The sequence below is a fragment of the Aspergillus eucalypticola genome (assembly GCF_003184535.1).
Source record: "Aspergillus eucalypticola CBS 122712 chromosome Unknown BO83scaffold_31, whole genome shotgun sequence".
Taxonomy (NCBI): domain Eukaryota; kingdom Fungi; phylum Ascomycota; class Eurotiomycetes; order Eurotiales; family Aspergillaceae; genus Aspergillus; species Aspergillus eucalypticola.
This window is the reverse complement of record NW_020290305.1, coordinates 148,860-169,149: the sequence shown is the minus strand read 5'-3', so window position 1 is coordinate 169,149 and position 20,290 is coordinate 148,860. Positions and strand designations below refer to the sequence as shown.

Sequence of the window (20,290 nt, the reverse complement as noted above, 5' to 3'; positions counted from 1 at the left end):
AGTCTTGAATCAAACGTTGGGAATACTATTACCCCATCTCCGATATCGAACAGCCTCTTCCCTCCTAAATGATGTAAATCCCGTTATATATCATAGCACAGAGTATGGATCGCAATGTGTCGTCCCGATCAGCCCTTTTCACCGAAACTACCCTCGGCAAGAGTGAGCCCGGAACTATGACCTGCTGCCGATTGAACAACCAAAGCGCCCCCAAAATCTGACAGCGTGCTCCATCTGACCGACTATCAGCTGCTGCTGTGCAACGTCAACGCTCAGACCCGTGCAAATTACAACAAATCCTGTCCATCGATTCTCTAGTCATGTATGCTAAGCTTTTGTGCTAGTAAGTACTATGGTGTTAGTCGAGGCTTGGACAAGAGGCACTATGACCGAGCCTGCTGCACGGGGCGCGGCCAACAATCCGGAAAATCCCTCAGATCCCTGTCGAGCCCCCTTCAGCCCTATCGGCAGGGAGGATGCATCCCTGTTAGGGGCCAGACGGGCTGGTAGCGTCATTTCAACCTGCACGATGACCTACTAAACTGCGACAGTCCATGTCTCGAAGTGTAATCTCCTCCGGTGCGTGCTCACCTGATTCTCAGCGGGCTAGCTCGGTGTGCTGGGTTCTTCCACCTTTTCCCTACAACTATCTGCTTCCTTTGGCGAAGATGGTCACAGTGGTATCCTTAGAACATGCAGGATGGCACCGCGAATTCACATTCAATTCAATCAACAAACAAGGAGAAATTGTACGTCGTCGGATTATGCAGAGGTACTCTCAGCAAACAGCAGCCATGTCATCACAGACGGTCACCTTGACGGCAATGTCATCGTATCGATGCCAGGCAATGAGACTGCCAGTCCATCGCAACAATTACTCGTCGAAGTGACCTTTGAAGGTAAATATCCCACTGAAGAAATTATTCTCTGGTTTTAACCCGCTATACCAGGTCATCTATCAACAGCAGTCAATCTGAATGTCTCAACGCAGCTGCTGCGACTCGCAAAGAATATCACAGTAAAATGGCCTTGCGCTCTTTCCGATAATATCTTGGTATTAACTCAGTTCAGCTCCTCCGAGCATCCGATGTGCGCGAACTAGCACAACAACACACCACCGACACAGCACGCACAATCCTACACCCCTTCCACTTCAACATCCCCCGAACCGCCAACTCCGTCTCGTCCGACGAATATGACACCACTCCTCTACCCCCATCACTCTCCTTCAAACCCATGCCAGTCTACAACTCCAACGATCTGATACTGCGCGGGCAAGGCCGTATAGAATACTTTTTGAAAGCCCGACTCTTCGACTACGAAGAATGCATCGCCGAGACTGAAGCGCCAGTAACGTTTGCACCGGCTCGAGAATGTGCCCCTCCCATTTGCATTCCCGACTTTCCTGGCGAATATAACCTCGCATCGTCACGAAGTGTTCGCGATAGATTACATCGCCGTGAATTATACTATCTATCCGTTCAGACTGGGGAACCTGCCCCGCTGTACCTAATGAATTCGGGAATGGTGTCTACGGTAGTTCCACTAAAGTGGCACTATCGCTGTCTAAATCCATCGCAACAACACGCAAATATCCCCGGGATATATGCCAGCATCCAGACGTCTCTTCGCGCGACGACCTTTGTTTCTGTGTCTCCGCAAGATCGACTCCCATTAGAGGGGGACGCCAACAAGTTGCTGGATTTCAAGCTTGTTGCGAATACGACGGGAACGGGTTGTACTCAGGTGCGAAAGTTGCGCATCGCATCGTGGGAGGACTGCGGTCTTAACAAGCAGGGTACGTCATGCGCTCTCACTGGTCTTTATCACTCCTGACTCTGTATGATATGACAGACCAACCGACAACATACCAAGCAACTACCCCCCTGATCCTCAACTTCGACGCGCCCGATTACCTCCCTCCTACATTTACCCATCCGTACATCTCCCGACGGTACAGCCTCTCCGTCTTCGTTTCGGTCGATGTAGATAACTCGAGGAATGCGAGTTTGCGACTACGGGTTCCCGTGCAGGTGTCGTATGACCGGGGCGAACGCGCGACAGAGTGTATGGATGAGCCATTCCCTTTGTATCCTGAAATACTTCCGCCCTATATCAAGTGAGGGTCAGGCGTACATTTCCGATTAACTTATAATCACACCAATAATGAGTTTAATATCATACTCGGCCGATGAAGTTGGGTTGCACTGGTATAGCGGAGTTTGCTGGCCCTCGTGCATTGACTGCAGATATGGTGCGTAGCCCGTCAAAGTAGAAATGGAACCTAGGTAGATATCTCCATTCGGAGACCAGCAAGAATGGACGAATAGCACGGTTTTCCTATGCACGAAGCATGGATTGCAGGGTCATTCCGGAAACAACAAGTGGCCCTACGGCTAATCGGCAAATCGCTGGCATTGGACCATCACATCGCTCAGCCCTATGCGGTGCCAGAAGCGGGGTAAGTGATTGATTGGGTGTATTTCCCTCGACCCCTGTCGCAACTAATTTCGGGGCTTCCACGGAGTAACTATGCATGTCCTTATCAGCCACTCATAATGGGCGCGTCGGGGTCTGTTGACTTTGTCTATGACGGTCGTTGAGAGGGGGGGGGGGGGGGGGGAGGAACCTGCATGAGACACAGAAGCGGTCATGAAACCTCTACTAAGACCCCTGTCATTATATTACCATTCAGGAAAGCAAGCCATGTGAAACTCGTACATACTACGTAGTTCGCAAATCATCTCACACATATCTCACATACTATCACATCATAACACATACAAAATCTCATCCCATATATAGCCATATAGTCTACAACGACAGCACCAACTGCCTCAACTTCTCAAAATCAGGAAGTCCCAATCCTGTCACCGGATCCCATCCGACCGTGGCATTCCAATGCGCCCACGGGATAATGCCCGCGCCCGCAACAGCCTCATCACTCTGCGGATCGATACCATTGCACCCGATCGATTGTCCCGCCGTGACATCCGTCAGCGCCTTGTACCCCTTACTGTACAGCAGGGGGTTCAAGAAACCAAGCGTGGACTTGCCCGCCCGCAGACGAGCATCGTTCAACATGCCCACTAGCGCAGAGAACAGAGGACATGCGGCGGAAGTACCGCCGGAGCCGTAACGGGCGCCGTAGAAGATAACTTCGTATCTGTGGACCTTGTTAATTTTCTGTTCTTGTAGTATCATCAAAGAGGGGGGTGGGCTTACGAAGGCTCAAAGCTATGAGCCGAAACATCGGGAAATCCGCGACCGCTAAAGTTAGCAAATTGTGAGTAATACTGCTTCGTCTCGTTGGTGATGTGGTGCGCCAGGTAGTTTTGCACGGCTTCCTTCTGGAACCAGGCTCGCTCGAAGTAGTTGCTGAAACCACCGGAACTGGCTTCCCAGGCAATTTCGGGCGCGTAGGACATGGTGCCTCCTACGGCGGTCACGTAGGGACAGGTGGCGGGGAAGATGGGATTGAATTGGGTGCTGTTAGTGCCGTCGGTGGTGCGGCAGCCAGATCCAATTCCTGTGCTGCTGTTAGCAAGTGTGCTTTAGTGGACGATGATGGTGAGGAGTATACCTTCGTCACCGGATGACTCCAGGACGCTGATGCCGCGCAGGCCGACGAGTCCGATCAGGTTGCAGACTCGCTTGGCGTAGTATTCTGGAACGGTCTGGGTCGGTTAGTATGTAGATGTTGAGGGAGAGATGTATAGTCTTGTCTTACCTGTTCGTCGTCACCGTAGGAGTTGGAAATGACTTGTGGCAGGGCCGAGTTGGGCTTGGAGAGGAGGTACTCGTAGTACTGAAGGTAAGGCTCATTCTCATTATCGGCGGCACTCGGCTCATCGGGGTCTGGAATGAAAGGACTACATAAATCAGCTTCGACTCATCAAGCTCAGTCTAGGCATTAAAAGCTCACGGTTCGCCAGAAGTGATAAACTCGGTCACCGGAAGAGGATGACCCACGCCAACGAGCAATTCCACATCGAGGTCAGCCTCGGTCAGAGAAGCCGTCGATTGGTTCTGGTCATTGACGCCGCCGTTGATCAGCTCCACGGAGAAGTTCTGAGACGGCAAGTTGAACAGTCTCTCAAACTTGGCAAGATCGGAATACGAGGCGGACTCGTTCAGGAAGCTGGCGAATCCCAGCTTGCTTCCTGACGAGGCGCTGGGAGTGTAGTTGCCAAAGTTGTACATCTCCTTCAAGCAGGATAACGTGATGAGATCGGCGCAGGACGAGCTGTTGGAGCGTTTGGCCACATGGCTGTCGACTTTCTGCGACCGCTGGGTCAGGCCAGCACTGGTCTTTTCCTTGCCGAAAAAGGTTGTCGGGGAGATGAGGTCGATCGAGTCGACCAGATCATCGGGAATGGAGTACTCCGTTGTGCGCAATCTCTGGGAAGAACCACTTTGGTAGTAAGCAAAAGTGGTATTGAGAAGCTTGTTCACCTTGTCGACGGTGGTCGCAAAGTTCACCAAGCTGCCCTGCCGGGCAATATGGGTGATGTTGGCGCTGCGCAACCAGCTGATCACGGCCTTGTCGCTGGCCACTGGGAACAGTGTGTCGACGTCCTCTTGATCCAGCCACTGGCCATATTGCGATTCACCAGGTGTGGACAAGTCTTTCAGCTTGGATTCAAGCTGATCGAGGTTCTTGCGTGCCAATGCGATCGACAGGCTAATCTGGTGATCGGAGCCAGCATCTTCGAGATGGTGCCAGCCCGAGGGGACCGCGGCGAGCTTCTCATGAACAACCGCGTTGGTCGATGCGGCCAGAGAGCACAGCAGTGCTGTGTAAAGACCGGAGGAACGCATGCTGGAGAAATTGAGAGGGACAACAGACGAAGAGTTCGAATTGACTGCTAAGCCGGCGAGACGGACATTATAACTTTTCCAAGTCAGACAGAAGGGACGGGGGACTGGCCGCCCTTGCTTATCGGACGAGACAATGGCATCATTGCATGTCTCCAACTGCTAGCAGACTGGGTCAGTTCGGACCGGCCGGTACTGAAGAAAAGCTGATTTGTCGAAGGGATTCTGCAAATGCACCCCAGAGCGACTGGCGTCGGCTGTTGTGATAAGCAATGGGTCTCCAACCCTGATTCCCACCCGGAGTCCGACGGTGATCGCCGGGATTGAGTTGTTGCAACATGCTGCCTGCTAACCACGCCATGCTGCCATTCATTTTGTAAGACACTTGACAATGACTCAAACCCATTTGAAAGCACCTCTCAATCTTTTCGTGTCTTTCAGAGTATTTCCGACGCCTGATAAAACTGCCGTGGCTGAGGAATACCTTCGTTGTTTTCTTCTTCTAAGCGATGGCCCTAAATTAGCGCCGGCGAACAAGCATCGGTGCCTCCAGATCATCCACTCTAATGCCCGCTACTGTACCGTCGCGTCCAATAGTCGCTCTCTGGGACCGTGGGTCTGAACTCAGGTTACCAGACGGACAATTTTCGCGGCTTGTCTCGGCTGAGTCCCTCTTCCCCAACGATCCCTTGAGCTTACCGCTGTCGATGGCCTTCGCTCAACGTGGGGGGTCCAATATATCGTCGGGAATTGCCGATACCAACCCACATGCGCAGAACATTGAGTAAAACAAGACCGTAATATGAGCTGTCTTCATGTTTTATAAGAAGCTGCCAACTTCCCCAATAATTTCTTATCACTTATTTTTGCCACACCCAGGCTGCTCAGAAACAGAAAGTCAATTTCATTCACTACCTAGATAAGCATACCCTCACAATCATGATACTACCGCGTGAAGTCCACCCATAGTCTCTTCAGACAGGTCTCAATAACCCATCGTCCCCTAAGAAGGATAGCAATAAATGCTCCCGCTTATCGTACCAAAATTTTGGAAGAACCGGCTGTTCTCATAGCAGTCACTCCGGTATCCCACCGTATCGTAATTTCCGGTACATGTCGTGCTTCTACAGGAGATGATCGGTCAGCTAGATAGGTCACATCTGTTTCGGAATCGGGGGTCATACCCATACTGGCGACAGCCGACCGCAACATTAAACTGGGTTGACCTGTTTCTCTTGTGTCAAAGCGGGCTCTATTGCAACAAGTTTCGGAATGATATATACCCAGTTTGGTTCAAGGAGATGCAGGATTCGGAGTAGATGGGTCTTGCGTCTACAGTGCAGACGCGAAATTCGCTCGTGGTGCCCTAGCAGTATTCCAGTCAGATCATACAATTCACTGATTCATTGTGAAGAATAGTATTCGGAAAGTATACATACAATTTGGGTCTTGTTCTGCGCCATCACCGCAGTGATCATCGTGATCATGATAGTCTTGGCGGAAACCATGACGCCGTTCACTGTGTCGGAGATAGAAGGATTAGATTCAGATTATTGTGGAGACTTGACTTTCTATGCTGAAGGTCTTTGAAGGTTAAAGAGGTATTTAACAACTGCTGTCAGAGCTAGGCCTGTCTTTTGAGGCAGCCCAGTATAGTACATTCCAATGACAGGCGCTGTCAAGTTAAGTTCCTGGAATGTCCCCAATACAACAATGCCATTGTTATGCTCCAGTGCAGACCGTTGAGGCACATTCCTCGAGTTTCAATATACGATGGGTATCAGGCGTTGACTATGATTAGCTATGGGACCCTAAGGTTGAGGGTTACCCTGCGCTGTGTGGAGCCATTGGTGGATATAGCGCCGAAGAATGCTGGGCTTTGGCGACTTGCTGTCCAGCCGTTTCATTTCCGTAGCTGATATGAAGGATTGAATCCCACCCGAGTAATTCCAATTTTCTTTAGAAAGATCTCTCGTAGGCAGCCTTGATCGTGCTTTCAGTATACGCTTAAGACCAAGAAATTGTTATGTTATTGGCGGGATCTATGTGGTCTACACTTCAGGTGAATAAAGGTTTGCGGAAGATATTAGCATATTTTCAGATATGCACGTGCTTAGGAATGCAGGTCTAATCGCAGTGACATTCCGAATATGGATATTGGACAATCCGCATCTCCCAATGCATTCCAGCTACCTTTCATTGTCCAATGCTTGGTGAACCTGGGGAAAGAATGGCTAGAGCCTTAGCCCCTCGAGGTTCTAGACACAGAGCAATGTATAATTTGCTATATGCGACTCTTGTTGATTAACATTGCATTTACCTTCTTGAGGCCTGTCAAACTTGGTTTAAGTTGAAAGGCGCTGCTACACACAGGGTACCATCGAGAATTGGCGGGAACAGCTGCAGATAAAGTATATGCCCCTACTAATAGCATCTGAGATGTATATCATTTGTCTAGTTGTCTAGACATCAACATAGAACAGCTGCCTAGATGTAAGATCTCATATGCCTCTGCTCCCCCATATCTCCTCTTACTCCCCTACGACAACTCGACGCCACTCGGGAGGCCAAATACTTGACCATCCCTCTCATCCAGGCACGACTTCATTTGTACCGGTCCCTCCGTCAAGCAAGTATCTGTCTTTGCATTCTTCAAATTCCCCGTGACTGCATACGTCCATTTCTGGTCGTCGTCCTCAGTGCTGTCACATGCTTGAAGCTTCACTGAGCTTCCATCGGCAGTCAAACATTGTGTCGTCTGCGGTAGTGGACTAATGACTCCTGACGACGTCACCCGCCAAATCTGGGAGACCTCTCCATTGCAGGACTGAAATGTGACTGAAGAATCTGAGGTAGCGGCCAGACAGTTGCCCGATGCTGTGTTGAAAATGAGTCCGGTTGGGACTACCGAAGAACATTCGGCTGGCAGACTGAGCCGGAAGACTGATGTTGCGTGGCTGGCTAATTCAACCTTTATATGATCGCCGAACTTATGGGTATCGCCATTCCAGAGATCTTCGGCAGTATATGTACAGCCAGTGTTGACCAGACCCAGCCATTGCACTGGAATTCCCCTCGTTACAGTTGCGTTACCCTTGTTAAGCACGGTAAGCAGTCTATCGCCGTTCGCCAGACTACGGGTCAATATATCCAGGGTGTCGTCGCGACTCGCCAACGTGGCCTGCTGTGCCAGGGGATCTTGATCCACCGCAATCAATGCTTCATTCGTCAGAAAGGCAATTTCATCCTTCGATAGCGCGGGTATGTAGGCGCTTATAATGAGGGGAGCCGAGAAAGAAGCCCACAGTGCGAAATGCGACCTCTTTTCATTCGCCGTAAGGCCCGGATGATCCGGAATTAGAAAGTCGGGGTCGTTGAAGTACCCCGGTTGCTGGTAGCGTGCAAGAAGGGTGTTGTAGTTGTAATTGTTTATGATGCTATCCCATGCGCTACCTGCTCCACTGTACACCAGAATATCAGTTGAATGGCGTGCTAGCTCCCCGTATATCGGCACCCAATCCATCACAGTGTACCAGTCTGTGTTGTTGTCTGTACCCGCAAAGTATGCCGGGGCTGACTCGGAGAAGATCAGTGGGTGCTGCATGTTGCTGAGAACTTGATGCCAGTGTCCGTAGCGCTGCTTGTATTCCTCTTCAAGCGTCCTGCTTTGGGTTGCATAGACATTGCAGCCATCGAGCTTGAGATAGTCAATTCCCCAGGAGGCGAAGGTGTTGGCATCCTGCTCCTCATGCTTGTAGGATCCAGGGTATCCTCCACAGGTCATGTTGCCGGAGTCTTCGTAGATGCCGAAATAAAAGCCTTTGGCTTTGACATAGTTGGCTAGCCAAGGTAGCCCGTGAGGAAACTTTGTCGTGTTCCACTGTAGGGATCCATTGTCGGATCGCTGATAGGCCATCCAGCAGTCATCCAGGTTGATGCGATTGTACCCTGCGTCCCGCAGACCGTTAGCAGCCATTGCATCGGCAGTTTCGATGAATATGCTCTCGTTCAGGTCGCACATGAAGCGGGCCCAGTTGTTAAATCCCATAGGTGGTGTTGGCAGGAGGCTGGAGCGCTCGATGGAGCTGTATGCTTGCAAGGGAAGCATAGTAGCCAGCGTGGCAGCCACCAAGATGCTTTTAATTCCTTGATTCAGGATGTTCACAGATCTTTGTGTCATTATACACTCTTTCAATCAGCGTTCGTGAAGACAAAAGTCACGTTCAGGTGAAGGCCGGTGACAGCAATTAAGTTACAAAAGCAACGGACTCTTCAGCAGGCTATCCCTTGCAGCAGATTGTCTGATGGGCCTGGTCTTCCCCGCTCGAGCATTCAAAGTACTAGTGGTTGACACCTGCAGCCAAACCCTGGCGGCTGTTTGCATTGATGCCACGGTGCCATTGGAGCTGCAGCTCGCGGAGTCCGAGTCCAACCATCTGTCTTCGCTTATCTTCCCCGCAGCAGCGGCCGAGGAGTTGGCTCGCTTTGCTTGAAGCGAGATGGCCGGGCGAACAAATGAAGCGATTATTTCCGCCCTGTGGTGCCATTGGAATAATAGCGTGGACGTTGCATCTATCGGTGATCTCGTTTGTTCTTGGTGTCAGGTCAGCTACTGTGACTGTCTCGGTCTGATCGACCCTAGGTAAGTGTCTGCACACAACTTGATACGATTGCAATAACCGAGGCCACATACCGGGTAGAAACAGGGGTATGGGCGTTCAAAACATCTTTCTTTCTCAGCACTGCATAGGTTATCAAGTCTCCGGCTACAGTTCACCGTGGGAACTGCCTATGGTCGTCTTCCAACTAGATCTCGCCTCCCCGGGCTCCGTATCAATGGGGACCACCTCCCACGGTCGCTTATAGAGTCTTTTCTTTCTTCATGCTGTTCGCATCTCAGCCCGGCTAATTTCATCTTGAAAAGTGCATGTGCATGCCCTGAATGTCTGTCCAGCCAGTCATGCTCGAATAATTGTTCGCATAATGATAAATCGCATCTCTGTATTCCGGAAATGTGTCTCACTTCCCATTGGAAGCTGAACTCGCTCAGCTCGCCAGGCCAAGCAAGTCCAGCCTCGTTTCTTGATCATCGCATCCCGGACATCAGGGGGATCATCGCAGCGTGTTGGAGACAATTTGGTGGTTGTCTCGGAAGCAATCCGACCGGCATTCTTAGCTTGCTGCACACTGAGCCAATTCCTGGTATAGTTGATTTATGGTAAGACAATTACTACAGTCTTTCGAATACAACCCTCGCTGAACTCGACTATAAATATCGGAAGCAACTGGAACTGCCACATCGACTGGGCTTGATCCCCTCCCTTCGCCCCATTCCCTAATGAAATAGAGGAAGTATTATATTGTGCATGTATAGGATTTATTGTGCATAAGCTGAGTATAGTCGACTTCGATATAATATAAACACAGCCTCGTCTCTTTCAGCCGCTTGTCTCAGCAAGCAAGACAGGTCGCTGTCATCGATCGACACCCCACCCCACCACGGAGATATTACTCTGTACGGTGATGTTAACAATAGGGGAAGCTGATCGATTGGCCAAAAGTGACCAAACGTCAATAGCGTCACTGTTTCAGTATGGCAAGATGACCTTGGCATAGTGGAACCCTCCCCTGCCGTCAACCACAAAGCTGTGTGTGGCTCATGATGATTTCATACGGAGTATTTCAGGAACAATTGGAGCACTGTGGCGGTGTTCAGCCTTACCTACGTTGGCTTCTGATCATCGTCCATCTCGAGGATTTGATTGAGGTTATTGACTGGAAGAGGCAAACATGGGGGGAGATCATCTGAAACATCGGGACGATCAACGGCCAAGGCCAGAAATAAAAGCCGGTAGACCCGTTGACCTCCTGACAAAGGATTCCACGGTACTGTATGAATTGCAGATGCAGTAACATAATCAAATTTTACTTTCTCTTGATTCTTTACTGCCGTTACCAGCCGGCTATATCATGGTTAATGCCTACCCCTCCGCAGCTGCATAAGAGTAAACCCGGGGAATCCGGCACAACACGCGGGACTCCAAGACATGTCTCACATAGTGCCGACGATCGATAGCCCAGAACGACATCAATCTCCATCGGGAACCCACCAGTCTCATCTTTGCGTCTGCAGATGACTTCACTTGTCCCTGAGGTGGACCTGACCTGCTCTCCCTAGAAGGTATATAAACGCTGCTGAACACCTCCCAATTTGCCATCAATCACACTCAGACTCACAAACCATAAAAGCAATCATCTTCTGTGATCATCACATTCAATCCCACTCTCCAACTCAAAATGAAGTTCTCCATCGTTGCTCTTGCCGGCCTTGCCAGCGCCGTCTCTGCTGGTTCTCTCCCCGCTCGCTTCTCCCTCATCGCCGACGACAACACCCCCGTCCTCACTGATGGCCGTATGCTTTCCTTCCTATCTAAACCCCCATCTACCGTTATACTAACAAGATAACAGAGTACGTCTACATCGGCAACGACACCTCCAAGAGCACCTCCAAGCTGATCCGTAAGCCAACCCCCCTTCCTTAACCACCTCATATCTCACTAACAAATGAAATAACCAGTCTCCGGCGGTGGCAACGGTGGTCTGACCTACCTCGCCAAGGGCGCCGTCCCCACTGCCTGGCAAAACCTGTACATCATCGAGAACAGCGTCTCGCCCATCTCCTTCACCCAGCCTCACTCCGGCGCTGTTCCCGACAACGCCAACACCACTGGCTTCGGCGTCAACGAGCAGGGTTACCTGACTCAGGGCGGTAGGGCCTGGTTCGCTGTTGACGGATACGGCGATGTCCCTGCCAAGGAGGTCTACTGGTACGGTGCTCACAACTCGGAGTACAAGGCTGCCAACCTCAAGGTTCAGGAGTGCACTACCAAGGAGTGCTAAATGAGTTGATACCATGGCACACACACTTTGTTTTGTAAATGTTGAGTGGGTATATCGGGGATGGAACATATGAATATAGTTAGTGTATAATGAAAATTTCCTCATCATTGAAGTTTCTTTCCTTTGCTGTGAAGTCGTAGAGTAGATTGTTGAGGATCAATAATGGAGCATCGGGATATGGACCACAAAAAGGGGGGAGATTCTCCAGTTTGCCAAGCATACCGGATCAATGGGGAGCCTACAGAATATGGATGTTACTTCATTACTATTTCACATAACATTATGTCTCATGAACTTCTCTTTAGGTATCATCTTCATAACCATAATTGCTCTTCTGCTCATAGACTATATTACATATTATACACATTATGACTAGTATACAGGGTATAGAATATCTCATCATAAAAGTGGTAGTAGCATCACCCCACGACTGCCTTCAACTTCGCCCCTCCTGTCGTCGTCTCCAACCACACCTTCATCTTGCGCGATGCCGCCTCCATCTGGGTCAAATCCGGACTGCGCTCGAACGCGTGCGGAGCCTCAACAGCTACATCCGAGAACAACAACGCCAGCGGCGACGACTTCCAGATGAAATGGTTCCGCGTCCGGACTACCGTCGTGATGAGGAAGATGAGGGTCAAGACCATCAGTGCAATCGGGAGAATCATCCACAGCCACTTGACGTGCACGAATGACTCGACGGTCCAGGTCGTACCGTTTACTGACCCCTTGCACACGGCGTTGCGCGCATGGGTCGTCAATGCGCCCGCGAGTGATTGGAACATCGAATTGATGTCCGTGTAATTGCCCTCTACGCCGTATACAGCACGCATAGTGTCGGATGACCAGTTTGGTCGGTTGCTGACGAAGAGTGAGCCCTTGCCTTTTAGCAGGGGCGTTAGGGAATTGTACATGGCTAGTCGGCTGAGCCAGCTAACGTTGTAGGTGCAGTCTGTGCGGTCGGGTTGTTGGGTGCCGTTCACATAGCATGTTTCAGGTGTGAGCAAGATGTCGCTGGTCGCCGATGTGGCGGAGTAGTTCGAGGATGAGGCTGTAGATACCAGGGTTTCATTGTAGCGGCCGTTTTGGACCGAGGCTTCGTAGGTCTTGACGCAGAAATAGAGGGCGCACTCGGTGGCACTGATCTGTGGTGGCACACCGTAGCCGGCGGCGCTGATGGCGGTGAAGTTCAGCATCACCGGTAGATTTCCGGTGTCGAGTTTGACGAGGTTTAGGCCGTTGGTAGCGTTCATCAGATACATCATGCTCCAGGAAGTCTCGAAGCTGAATCCATTGGGGAGGGTGTAGTTATAATTGGCCATGGTACTGACAACCGATGTTTTGTGCAGGGTGAGGCTGTCAGTGATGTTGGCGCAGCGACTGCAAAACCCTAGAGATTGATAAGGGGTGAAAGTACAGTTCCCCGTGGGACATGTCATGGTAACCGTGTTGCTGTCTGGGCCTTCACTCTGAAAAATACCAGTGTAGATGGCCCCGGTTGTGGATAGAGGAACCTTGTTCAAACCCGGCCCGGCGCCTTCGCCATAGTCGATGTAGCTGCTTGTATTGCAGACTTGGATGGCGGAATGATCGAACGAGTGGACGGGCTGCGACGTGATGTTGATGACTTGCTGTACGAACGGCGCAATGGCCGCAGCAACCACCATTATGAAGCATCCGATGGATACCAAGTGACTAATTATCTGTTAGGACTATATGTCGGGCAAAGTTAATATTGGTGAGACACTCATGCCGAGGTAGAAAGCGGAACAGAACAAAGGTGGCGCTGAAAGCTCCGCGACTGGCCGCGTCCAGTAGTGACAGGTCGCTCAGTTGGTTTCGCTGGTTGAACCAGGACCATTTCAACTGCGACAGTCCCTCGGTGATTGGGAAGATCATGGCCGCTTTCATTAGGGTCACCAGCACGGAAACCACGGCATTGAGAGTGATGCCATATGGCCAGTCCGGCATAGGCCGGTTATCATAGTTGTAGAGGACGATAATGATGGTGACCAGAGCCGCTACGGCAATGACACAGCTCACGATCTCCCAGGTCCAGCCTGACAACCAAAATTTCGAGGTCTGACTCTGCAGAAGCAATGGTCTGGAGGTCGATAACGGGCGGGTCGAGGGTTCCTTTGGGTCCTCGAGATTGCGGTACCCCAAATCGTACTCATCCTTGAGGGCCTTCATGATAACTGCTGGCCGGTTGGGGGAGCTGTAAGACACATCAGGTCTTTGTAGGAGGCGATGGAGATTTCTCTCTCCATGCCAGGGAGAAGATCTGATCAAGATCTGCGTGATACTCCATCTGGGCGACGATGACTCCCCATTGAGGCAATCCCCGTGGGATTTTGGCAGCCCCGATACAAGCTGAAAGGGAAAGCGGTGAGGACATCTTGAAGGACTCTGAGACATGGCTTAGCCACATATGGCTTAGTCCCAGGGGTCAACAAGCCCTATCCGGGTAATTGATCGCCCAAAAGACTTCTTATTGGCCAGTAAACATCCGGCAGGGGGGGCATTTCCTTTTTTGGCAAAACCGCTACAAACGGTCAGCCTCTCCAACGCTTATCTTTCCCGCATCTCCCTTCAAAGCCGAAAGGTTAACTGACTCGATTGACACTAATGCGCAGTCTTCAGTCGCACGAGAAGAAGATCGACGTGGAGTTGAGGTGGCGATGTCTCACTCGAGCGGAAAATCTCTCTTCACGGGCATTCACAAAGGCAATACCATCAGCGTTGCCAGTTCTTTTATCCACCTAGCTTCTAGAGCACATTGCAAGCATGACAGTCAACATTTGCCAGCTGGAATGCCGTAGAATGTGAAACTTCTGGACTGAGAGCATCGATAAAGTCGCGAGTCGTCTGTGCAAATAAAGACTAGGTCGATCCTCGACGGGAGACGGTTGTGGCTGATCTACAGTCCAAAATGTCGCTGCAGTAAAACCGAATTTTGGTCGGACAGCACATGCCATACTTGATTGACCTGCCATTAGGAGTCAGTAATATGCACTATGCAGACGGGGGTTGAACAAACAGTCTATGTCGTGGTCAAACTCCCGCCACCACAGCCACACAGTACTGACACTGTATAGTTGCTCTAGTGTGGGTGCGCCGCTCAATTACCCATCATCTGGAGTCTTTGGCAACCGTATGCCTGACTGACTTGGGGAATACTTCTTATGTCCAGCACTATCGCTCTTGGACTTAGATATTGGAGGTAGAGAGAGGACACATGTCAGCCTCTGCAGATGCTTGCATGGGCCCGCATAAATGTTTGCATGTTCACCAGCATGCATTTTCGCTTGACTCCGGTTAATATATATGTTTCAGCTTGATTGAAGTGGTGTGGTGTTGCGGACATAATTCCGAGATCTGGTTCTGGTAATTCTTGTGTAGATATCAACAGTTCTCTCGGGGTGTTTAGAGAATTCTTCTGCGGAGATCAGATCCAGCTGGAACTGAAAGGCAGAACAGAGGAAATGTTCCGTGATCGAACAACAATGATTGATTCTGAGCTGTCATCATTGCACTGCTTAGAGTTGCGTGGCATGGTTTGGACTGAAGCATGGTCCACGGATAAGATTAGGCACCAGAATAAAGCTTAGCATCCGACCAAAAAGCTTGTCGGGCGGGAGGCTGACATGGGAGTGGCTGAACGGCCGTTGTAATGGGGCAGAAGCAATATAGAAGGGTGGCCGTCGGGCTTAACTGCCATTCTAGAACTTGAGCTAGATTCTGGCAACTCTGGTACGTCCGAGACACATGCCAGAGATGCTACCCTTTGCTTGCCGTAAAAGTTTCTCTGCCATTGGACGTCGGGCCACCCTGGACATCTGCAACAGCGAGGCACGATCCTTGATCGATATACTAGTTCAAACTTCTGCGCCGCATCAGCTCATTGAGCGTGGGTTAAATTTCAGGCTGGGGAAACTATCTATTAGGTGCACTCCGCCTAATAACACTCGTAGAGAAACTGAAAGGATCGCCAGGATTGCGAGTCCCAACGCGTAACACAACATCAAGCAACATGTACTCTGTACTATTCAGGTGCTATTCAGTGCTATTAATGTACGCTGGTATACCTGCGGTGGTGACGGGCGTCGCAAGTTGATTGTGTCGATCACACTATTCTTGAACACCAGATGGCTCAAAGCATCAAGGGGCTCCACAGTTTGCAGATGATGAGCCCACTCCTTGACGCTGCACTGACATCCTTCGTGCGGAAATGTGAAAGGAAGTACAACCACCACTAGGTAATATCGGGATGAACTGCCAGGTACGATGGCGAATGGCATCTTTTATTATCATTAGTTAGATAGTACGATACCCTTTGAAGAAACCCTGAGGATCAAGGGTGCAAAACCAGGGGTACGAGCCCCTCCTAATTTGCTCCTCCTTTTGATCACATACAAATGTTAGTTAGTAGTGGGTTGAAATGAAATAATAATTCGTCGATAGGACAGTCTCTCAGTAAATGCAGATGCCTATTGAGGCACAGCCCAAAGAGGAATAGTCTCCTCTGGCGGATAAACAAATAAAAAAATTGGTTGACGAGTCTAGTGAAATATAATTGGTCGAAATTCTACACTAACAAACGCTAGTGGCGTGCGCTAGTCTTTATTGGGGAAGGTGTATACCAGATCTCATCCCAATCGAGCAAATTTCCCGGTCGGACTGCTGCCTGCCTGCCTGAGTCTCTTGACTTTCTTCTTTCCCAGCTCTTCTCTCTGTCTCCAGTATCCACTCACCACTAACTAGTCTTCCAGTTGCAAATCTCTTCCCATCAAGATTGCTGTCGGGTCGCTGGCCGGATTGACCTCCCCAGCTTTTCTGACATGGCCATCTCTGCCAATCAGCACCACCTAAGGCTCAGGATTTCCTTGCTCTTGTGTTCTCCATTGACTTACTCACTATTTTTCTTCGTCATTCTGGACGAACTTATCTCCTCCCTATCTAACGAACCAAATTGCTGGACCTGAATAGTGCCAACTCCTAGCTTTCCTTAGTGCTTCTACCATTGTACATTCCCCTCTCCACCAAGCATGCGCCTCCCTGTCCACGCGATTAACCACTTTGGTCCTCGGGGATGAGATGGTCTACGTAGGCCTCCCCTCTCGGACAACGGCAACCTCAGAGCCGTGAAAATTCGACTCCGCTAAGTTACGTATGTCCGGGCGGAGCCCTGACAGCAAGGACTCGTCGCCTGCGACGAGGCCATTCACAAATGGTTCGGGCCACTAAGGGCAAACCGATCGGGCTAAGCTTCCTGGATGGGAACCTTTATCGGAACTCTTCTCTCTGCCTAGGCTGGCTGTCTGTCCCCTCGTTCAGCGAAAAGGCCCCCCTGCGGAAGCAGGGAAAAAAAATGCGAGCCTTGTGTACATAGCTCCGCATAGTCCGCGGGATCAATCTTAAATGGCGTCGATGGTGTCGTCTTAGCCTTTTCTGTCATCCTCTCTCCTCTTCCATCCTCTTCATTTTCTTCTTCTCTCCCTCAATCCGCCGCTCCTTGTAATTTTTGCCTACACCCATCCACCCCGACACTCGTTTTCTTGGGTTTATCGCTCGCTCCTTGGCAACAATTCACGGCCAATTTTGCTCCATATCACTCAATCGCAGGTTGAAATACCGCTCGAATATTTATAGACATAATGTTTGATGCTGTGATGAGCTGGTTCCGCCCCTCCGGCCAGGAGGAGGTTCAGGAGGTGACTTGGGATCCCGTCACTCTCACCATGAACCAACCTCAGAGCCCGGCCGCCCCCACCATGGATGAGATCGTCACCGATCAGCCTGTACGTGCTTGGAATTCATTCTATGATATAACACCGCAGACTTGAGAACTAAGAAACACCACTTCAGTCCCTTGGCGAAGGAATGGAATTGCGCTTGCGTGGTGGTGACGGACCGGAGGATGCGTGAGTGATCGCCCCCGCAGTCCCATACGAGAATTGCCCCTTTTTGAGTACATCCATGTGCTGACTGCTTGGTTTCGCTCAGTTGCTGCTTCTGCTGCCACTGCTGCAGCTGCTGCGAAAAGTGCATCGGCACCGATTAAATGCCTTCCTCCTCAAACTTCCTTCCCGAATATACCCTTTTCCTGCGACTCCTCGATCGACATATACACCTACCCTCGCCAGACCACATTCCTTATAATACCTAAGCCGCTCGACGGACTCTAATCTCGCGCTCCTTAATTGCCCTTTTCTCCTGTATAATACTTTCGTCACGACATATATCGCCCAACAATAGATTACTAAGAAGAATGCGCAAAAAGTCAGTTGCATGTATGACAGTCCTCCTGTTCTTGCGCCGTTAAATTCTTCCCGCACTTTTCAGTATCTACCTACGCGCACGTTTGTATGCGGCGCGCGACAAGCCCATGCACCAGGAAGCTGCCATACGGCTTGATGGCACCAATTTGCACATCCTAGTAACAACTGGGGGAGAAAGCACAGCCCGAGGCATTGAGAGTGGGCATTGGCGGTCCCTCTAACTAGGGAAATTCACCCAAATATATGAACAGAGTCACTGTAGAGTGGCCATCATCACCTGGTTCAGCCTTCTCTCTTCCGCCTGGTAAATCGCAAACTGCCCTTCCCCCATCTCCTCGACGATCCAATGAATCTCGGCTATTAGAGCTTCGGCTTCCGAGCGCCTCGACGGTCCCTGTCCCCACAAGGCTTGGGCGATAAGCCGACGAGCGTTGAGCGCCTGTGGGGAGGACGGCCCCAAATGCGGCCGGGCATCCATCCATGCGCGGATCGGTCTCTCGGTCCGTTCTGCCTCTTCGTACTTGCCAACTTTTACCAGGTGCTCTGCTAGCATATGCGATGGTACTGGATTCGATTTGTATGGTGTCTTGTCCACCAGCATCCGAATGGTCTTTTCCGCCTCGGGGAGGTTCAACTCGTCCTGAAGGACGTAGATCCCTTGCCATAATCGGTACCATTGGTGGTAATTGCTGGTGTAGAGGCTGGATGGGGGAGAAGTGGCAGCTTCTTCTTCATCCAATTTCTTCTGCAGGAGTCGTAGGAGGAGTATAAGCTTGGATTTCTGGTCAGCGGTGCTGTCCTCGTCAGTGGGTAGCTGTGCCAGTTCGGCGTGTGTAAAGCTGCCGAGGAAATTGCGAGCGATCGAGTAGTCTATACTGTCCCAGAAGGGACTAACGGGGACCGGTTCCTCCCAAGGGGAATCCTTGACCATCTCCAACGTCACAAGCATCTCGGCGGTTAATTGGGAGGTTGGAGACTCTGTCGCCATGTTCATTGGCGACGTGAAAAATTAAGCCGCTATCACCGTCAGCTTTCGATATTTTCTCCATCTGACTTTTCAGTCTGCCTGTTCGCCACTATTAAAACAGTATACTGTCTAGCCTCTTCCAACGTGGCTAATGGCCGCTCCTGTCTTTATCCTGGACTAGGCGTCTGATTGGGGAGGAGCACTCCAGATCCTAGTAATTACTTTGATCTATCTTGCCTCAAGCCTTGTGTCTACTCCACTAAGAGCCGTCAAGGACTTGGGCTCCTTTTTCTGACCGGCACCATGCAGTACAGTTACATCGTCTTAAAGTTAGCACGAGGCACTCATGCTTGCGAACAACGCCGAGATCAGTATAACTTCTATCCACTATGGGACCGGGGTGAGGCTCACTTAGAGAATAATTCGCTCAGATGCCCTCTAGCCCAATTTGGCGTCTTCCGATCCCACGGGGTATATGATCGTTCTCTCAGTTGCCGTAAAAACATCGGTGATACAAGATTCTAATCTCTTGGAGCCTGGTCGCTGGGTCTTCGAATTTGACCAGGATCCCTTTCATTACTAGCACCTAGCGCCATGCTAGTGTGCGCACAGAATCGCTGGAGGGATTCTGGTTCTTTCATGACACCAGCCCAACGTGCCATTTGTGACAGGAAACCGCCAGAGCGATCACCGCACTACAAGCCAATATTTCCCGTTAGGCCTACTCTCGTGGACCATGCAGCAATTTGCATAGGAAGTGACTTTCTGTTGTCGTACAAGTTAGATACGCCCAACGCGTCTATCGAGCTGCCAGCCGGTCAAGGGATGGCCCTCTATCGTAACAAATAGCAGGATGTGAGAAGAGTAGACTGTACCTGTCACAAAATCTTCCGCCTGCTAGCCTTGTAAGCACAGATCGCCTGTTGGACCTACATAACCCTGCACCCATCCGACCAATTGAATTGGGACAAGTCAGAGACATGGACCGAGCCAATCCTTGTAGCAGCACACTGGGGCTCACCAATAAAATCTGCATGGAGTGTTGAGTGGTGGTAACCAATCATGGTCAGGAACTGCAGGGAATGCTTGGACATGTTTGGGATTGCCATGTACCAAAGTTGTTATGACGCATCCTTTGTCTTTCATCCACAAGAAGCTTTAGGGACACGTCAACATCGATAGTAGATGCATCATCGTAGAAGACTCGCACAGGACCTTTGATCCACAGTCTGTCCAAGGCAGCATTTTGAGTAATGAAATTCTCAGTCGTAACATTGAATGTTTCTATACGTTATTATCTCCAACTGTCTGCACCCTGAAGTAT

At 50.5% G+C, this 20,290-nt stretch overlaps 7 protein-coding genes across 7 annotated transcripts; 3 read left to right on the top strand and 4 right to left on the bottom strand.

The window, feature by feature from the left end:
* The first annotated feature begins 591 nt into the window (after positions 1–591).
* BO83DRAFT_381964 (uncharacterized protein) lies at positions 592–2,335 on the top strand. The gene is made up of 4 exons (XM_025532118.1): positions 592–899; positions 951–1,018; positions 1,072–1,798; positions 1,855–2,335. The coding sequence occupies exons 1-4, from the start codon at positions 701–703 to the stop codon at positions 2,121–2,123; spliced, it is 1,263 nt and encodes a 420-aa protein (XP_025383837.1). The 5' UTR covers positions 592–700; the 3' UTR covers positions 2,124–2,335.
* A 373-nt stretch (positions 2,336–2,708) lies between these two features.
* Positions 2,709–5,002, bottom strand: BO83DRAFT_381963 (S53 family peptidase). Its single transcript, XM_025532117.1, has 5 exons — positions 3,926–5,002; positions 3,731–3,872; positions 3,584–3,677; positions 3,226–3,529; positions 2,709–3,166 (listed from the first exon to the last, which is right to left on the bottom strand). The coding sequence occupies exons 1-5, from the start codon at positions 4,819–4,821 to the stop codon at positions 2,815–2,817; spliced, it is 1,788 nt and encodes a 595-aa protein (XP_025383836.1). The 5' UTR covers positions 4,822–5,002; the 3' UTR covers positions 2,709–2,814.
* Positions 5,003–7,318: 2,316 nt separating this feature from the next.
* On the bottom strand, positions 7,319–8,998 carry aglA (putative alpha-galactosidase; the record flags this gene model as incomplete). The annotated part of the gene is made up of 1 exon (XM_025534934.1): positions 7,319–8,998. One exon carries the CDS (start codon positions 8,996–8,998, stop codon positions 7,358–7,360), a length of 1,641 nt encoding a protein of 546 aa, XP_025383835.1. The 3' UTR covers positions 7,319–7,357.
* Positions 8,999–11,052: 2,054 nt separating this feature from the next.
* On the top strand, positions 11,053–11,791 carry BO83DRAFT_381960 (uncharacterized protein). The gene is made up of 3 exons (XM_025532116.1): positions 11,053–11,230; positions 11,287–11,337; positions 11,396–11,791. The coding sequence occupies exons 1-3, from the start codon at positions 11,116–11,118 to the stop codon at positions 11,716–11,718; spliced, it is 489 nt and encodes a 162-aa protein (XP_025383834.1). The 5' UTR covers positions 11,053–11,115; the 3' UTR covers positions 11,719–11,791.
* A 346-nt stretch (positions 11,792–12,137) lies between these two features.
* Positions 12,138–14,404, bottom strand: BO83DRAFT_411355 (DUF3176 domain-containing protein; the record flags this gene model as incomplete). The annotated part of the gene is made up of 3 exons (XM_025534305.1): positions 14,025–14,404; positions 13,472–13,936; positions 12,138–13,413 (listed from the first exon to the last, which is right to left on the bottom strand). Exons 1-3 carry the CDS (start codon positions 14,147–14,149, stop codon positions 12,138–12,140), a joined length of 1,866 nt encoding a protein of 621 aa, XP_025383833.1. The 5' UTR covers positions 14,150–14,404.
* A 2,971-nt stretch (positions 14,405–17,375) lies between these two features.
* Positions 17,376–17,646, top strand: BO83DRAFT_431057 (uncharacterized protein; the record flags this gene model as incomplete). The annotated part of the gene is made up of 2 exons (XM_025535556.1): positions 17,376–17,519; positions 17,587–17,646. 2 exons carry the CDS (start codon positions 17,376–17,378, stop codon positions 17,644–17,646), a joined length of 204 nt encoding a protein of 67 aa, XP_025383832.1.
* A 606-nt stretch (positions 17,647–18,252) lies between these two features.
* Positions 18,253–19,562, bottom strand: BO83DRAFT_402476 (uncharacterized protein; the record flags this gene model as incomplete). Its single annotated transcript, XM_025533535.1, has 2 exons — positions 18,253–18,977; positions 19,553–19,562. 2 exons carry the CDS (start codon positions 19,560–19,562, stop codon positions 18,253–18,255), a joined length of 735 nt encoding a protein of 244 aa, XP_025383831.1.
* Positions 19,563–20,290: the final 728 nt, after the last annotated feature.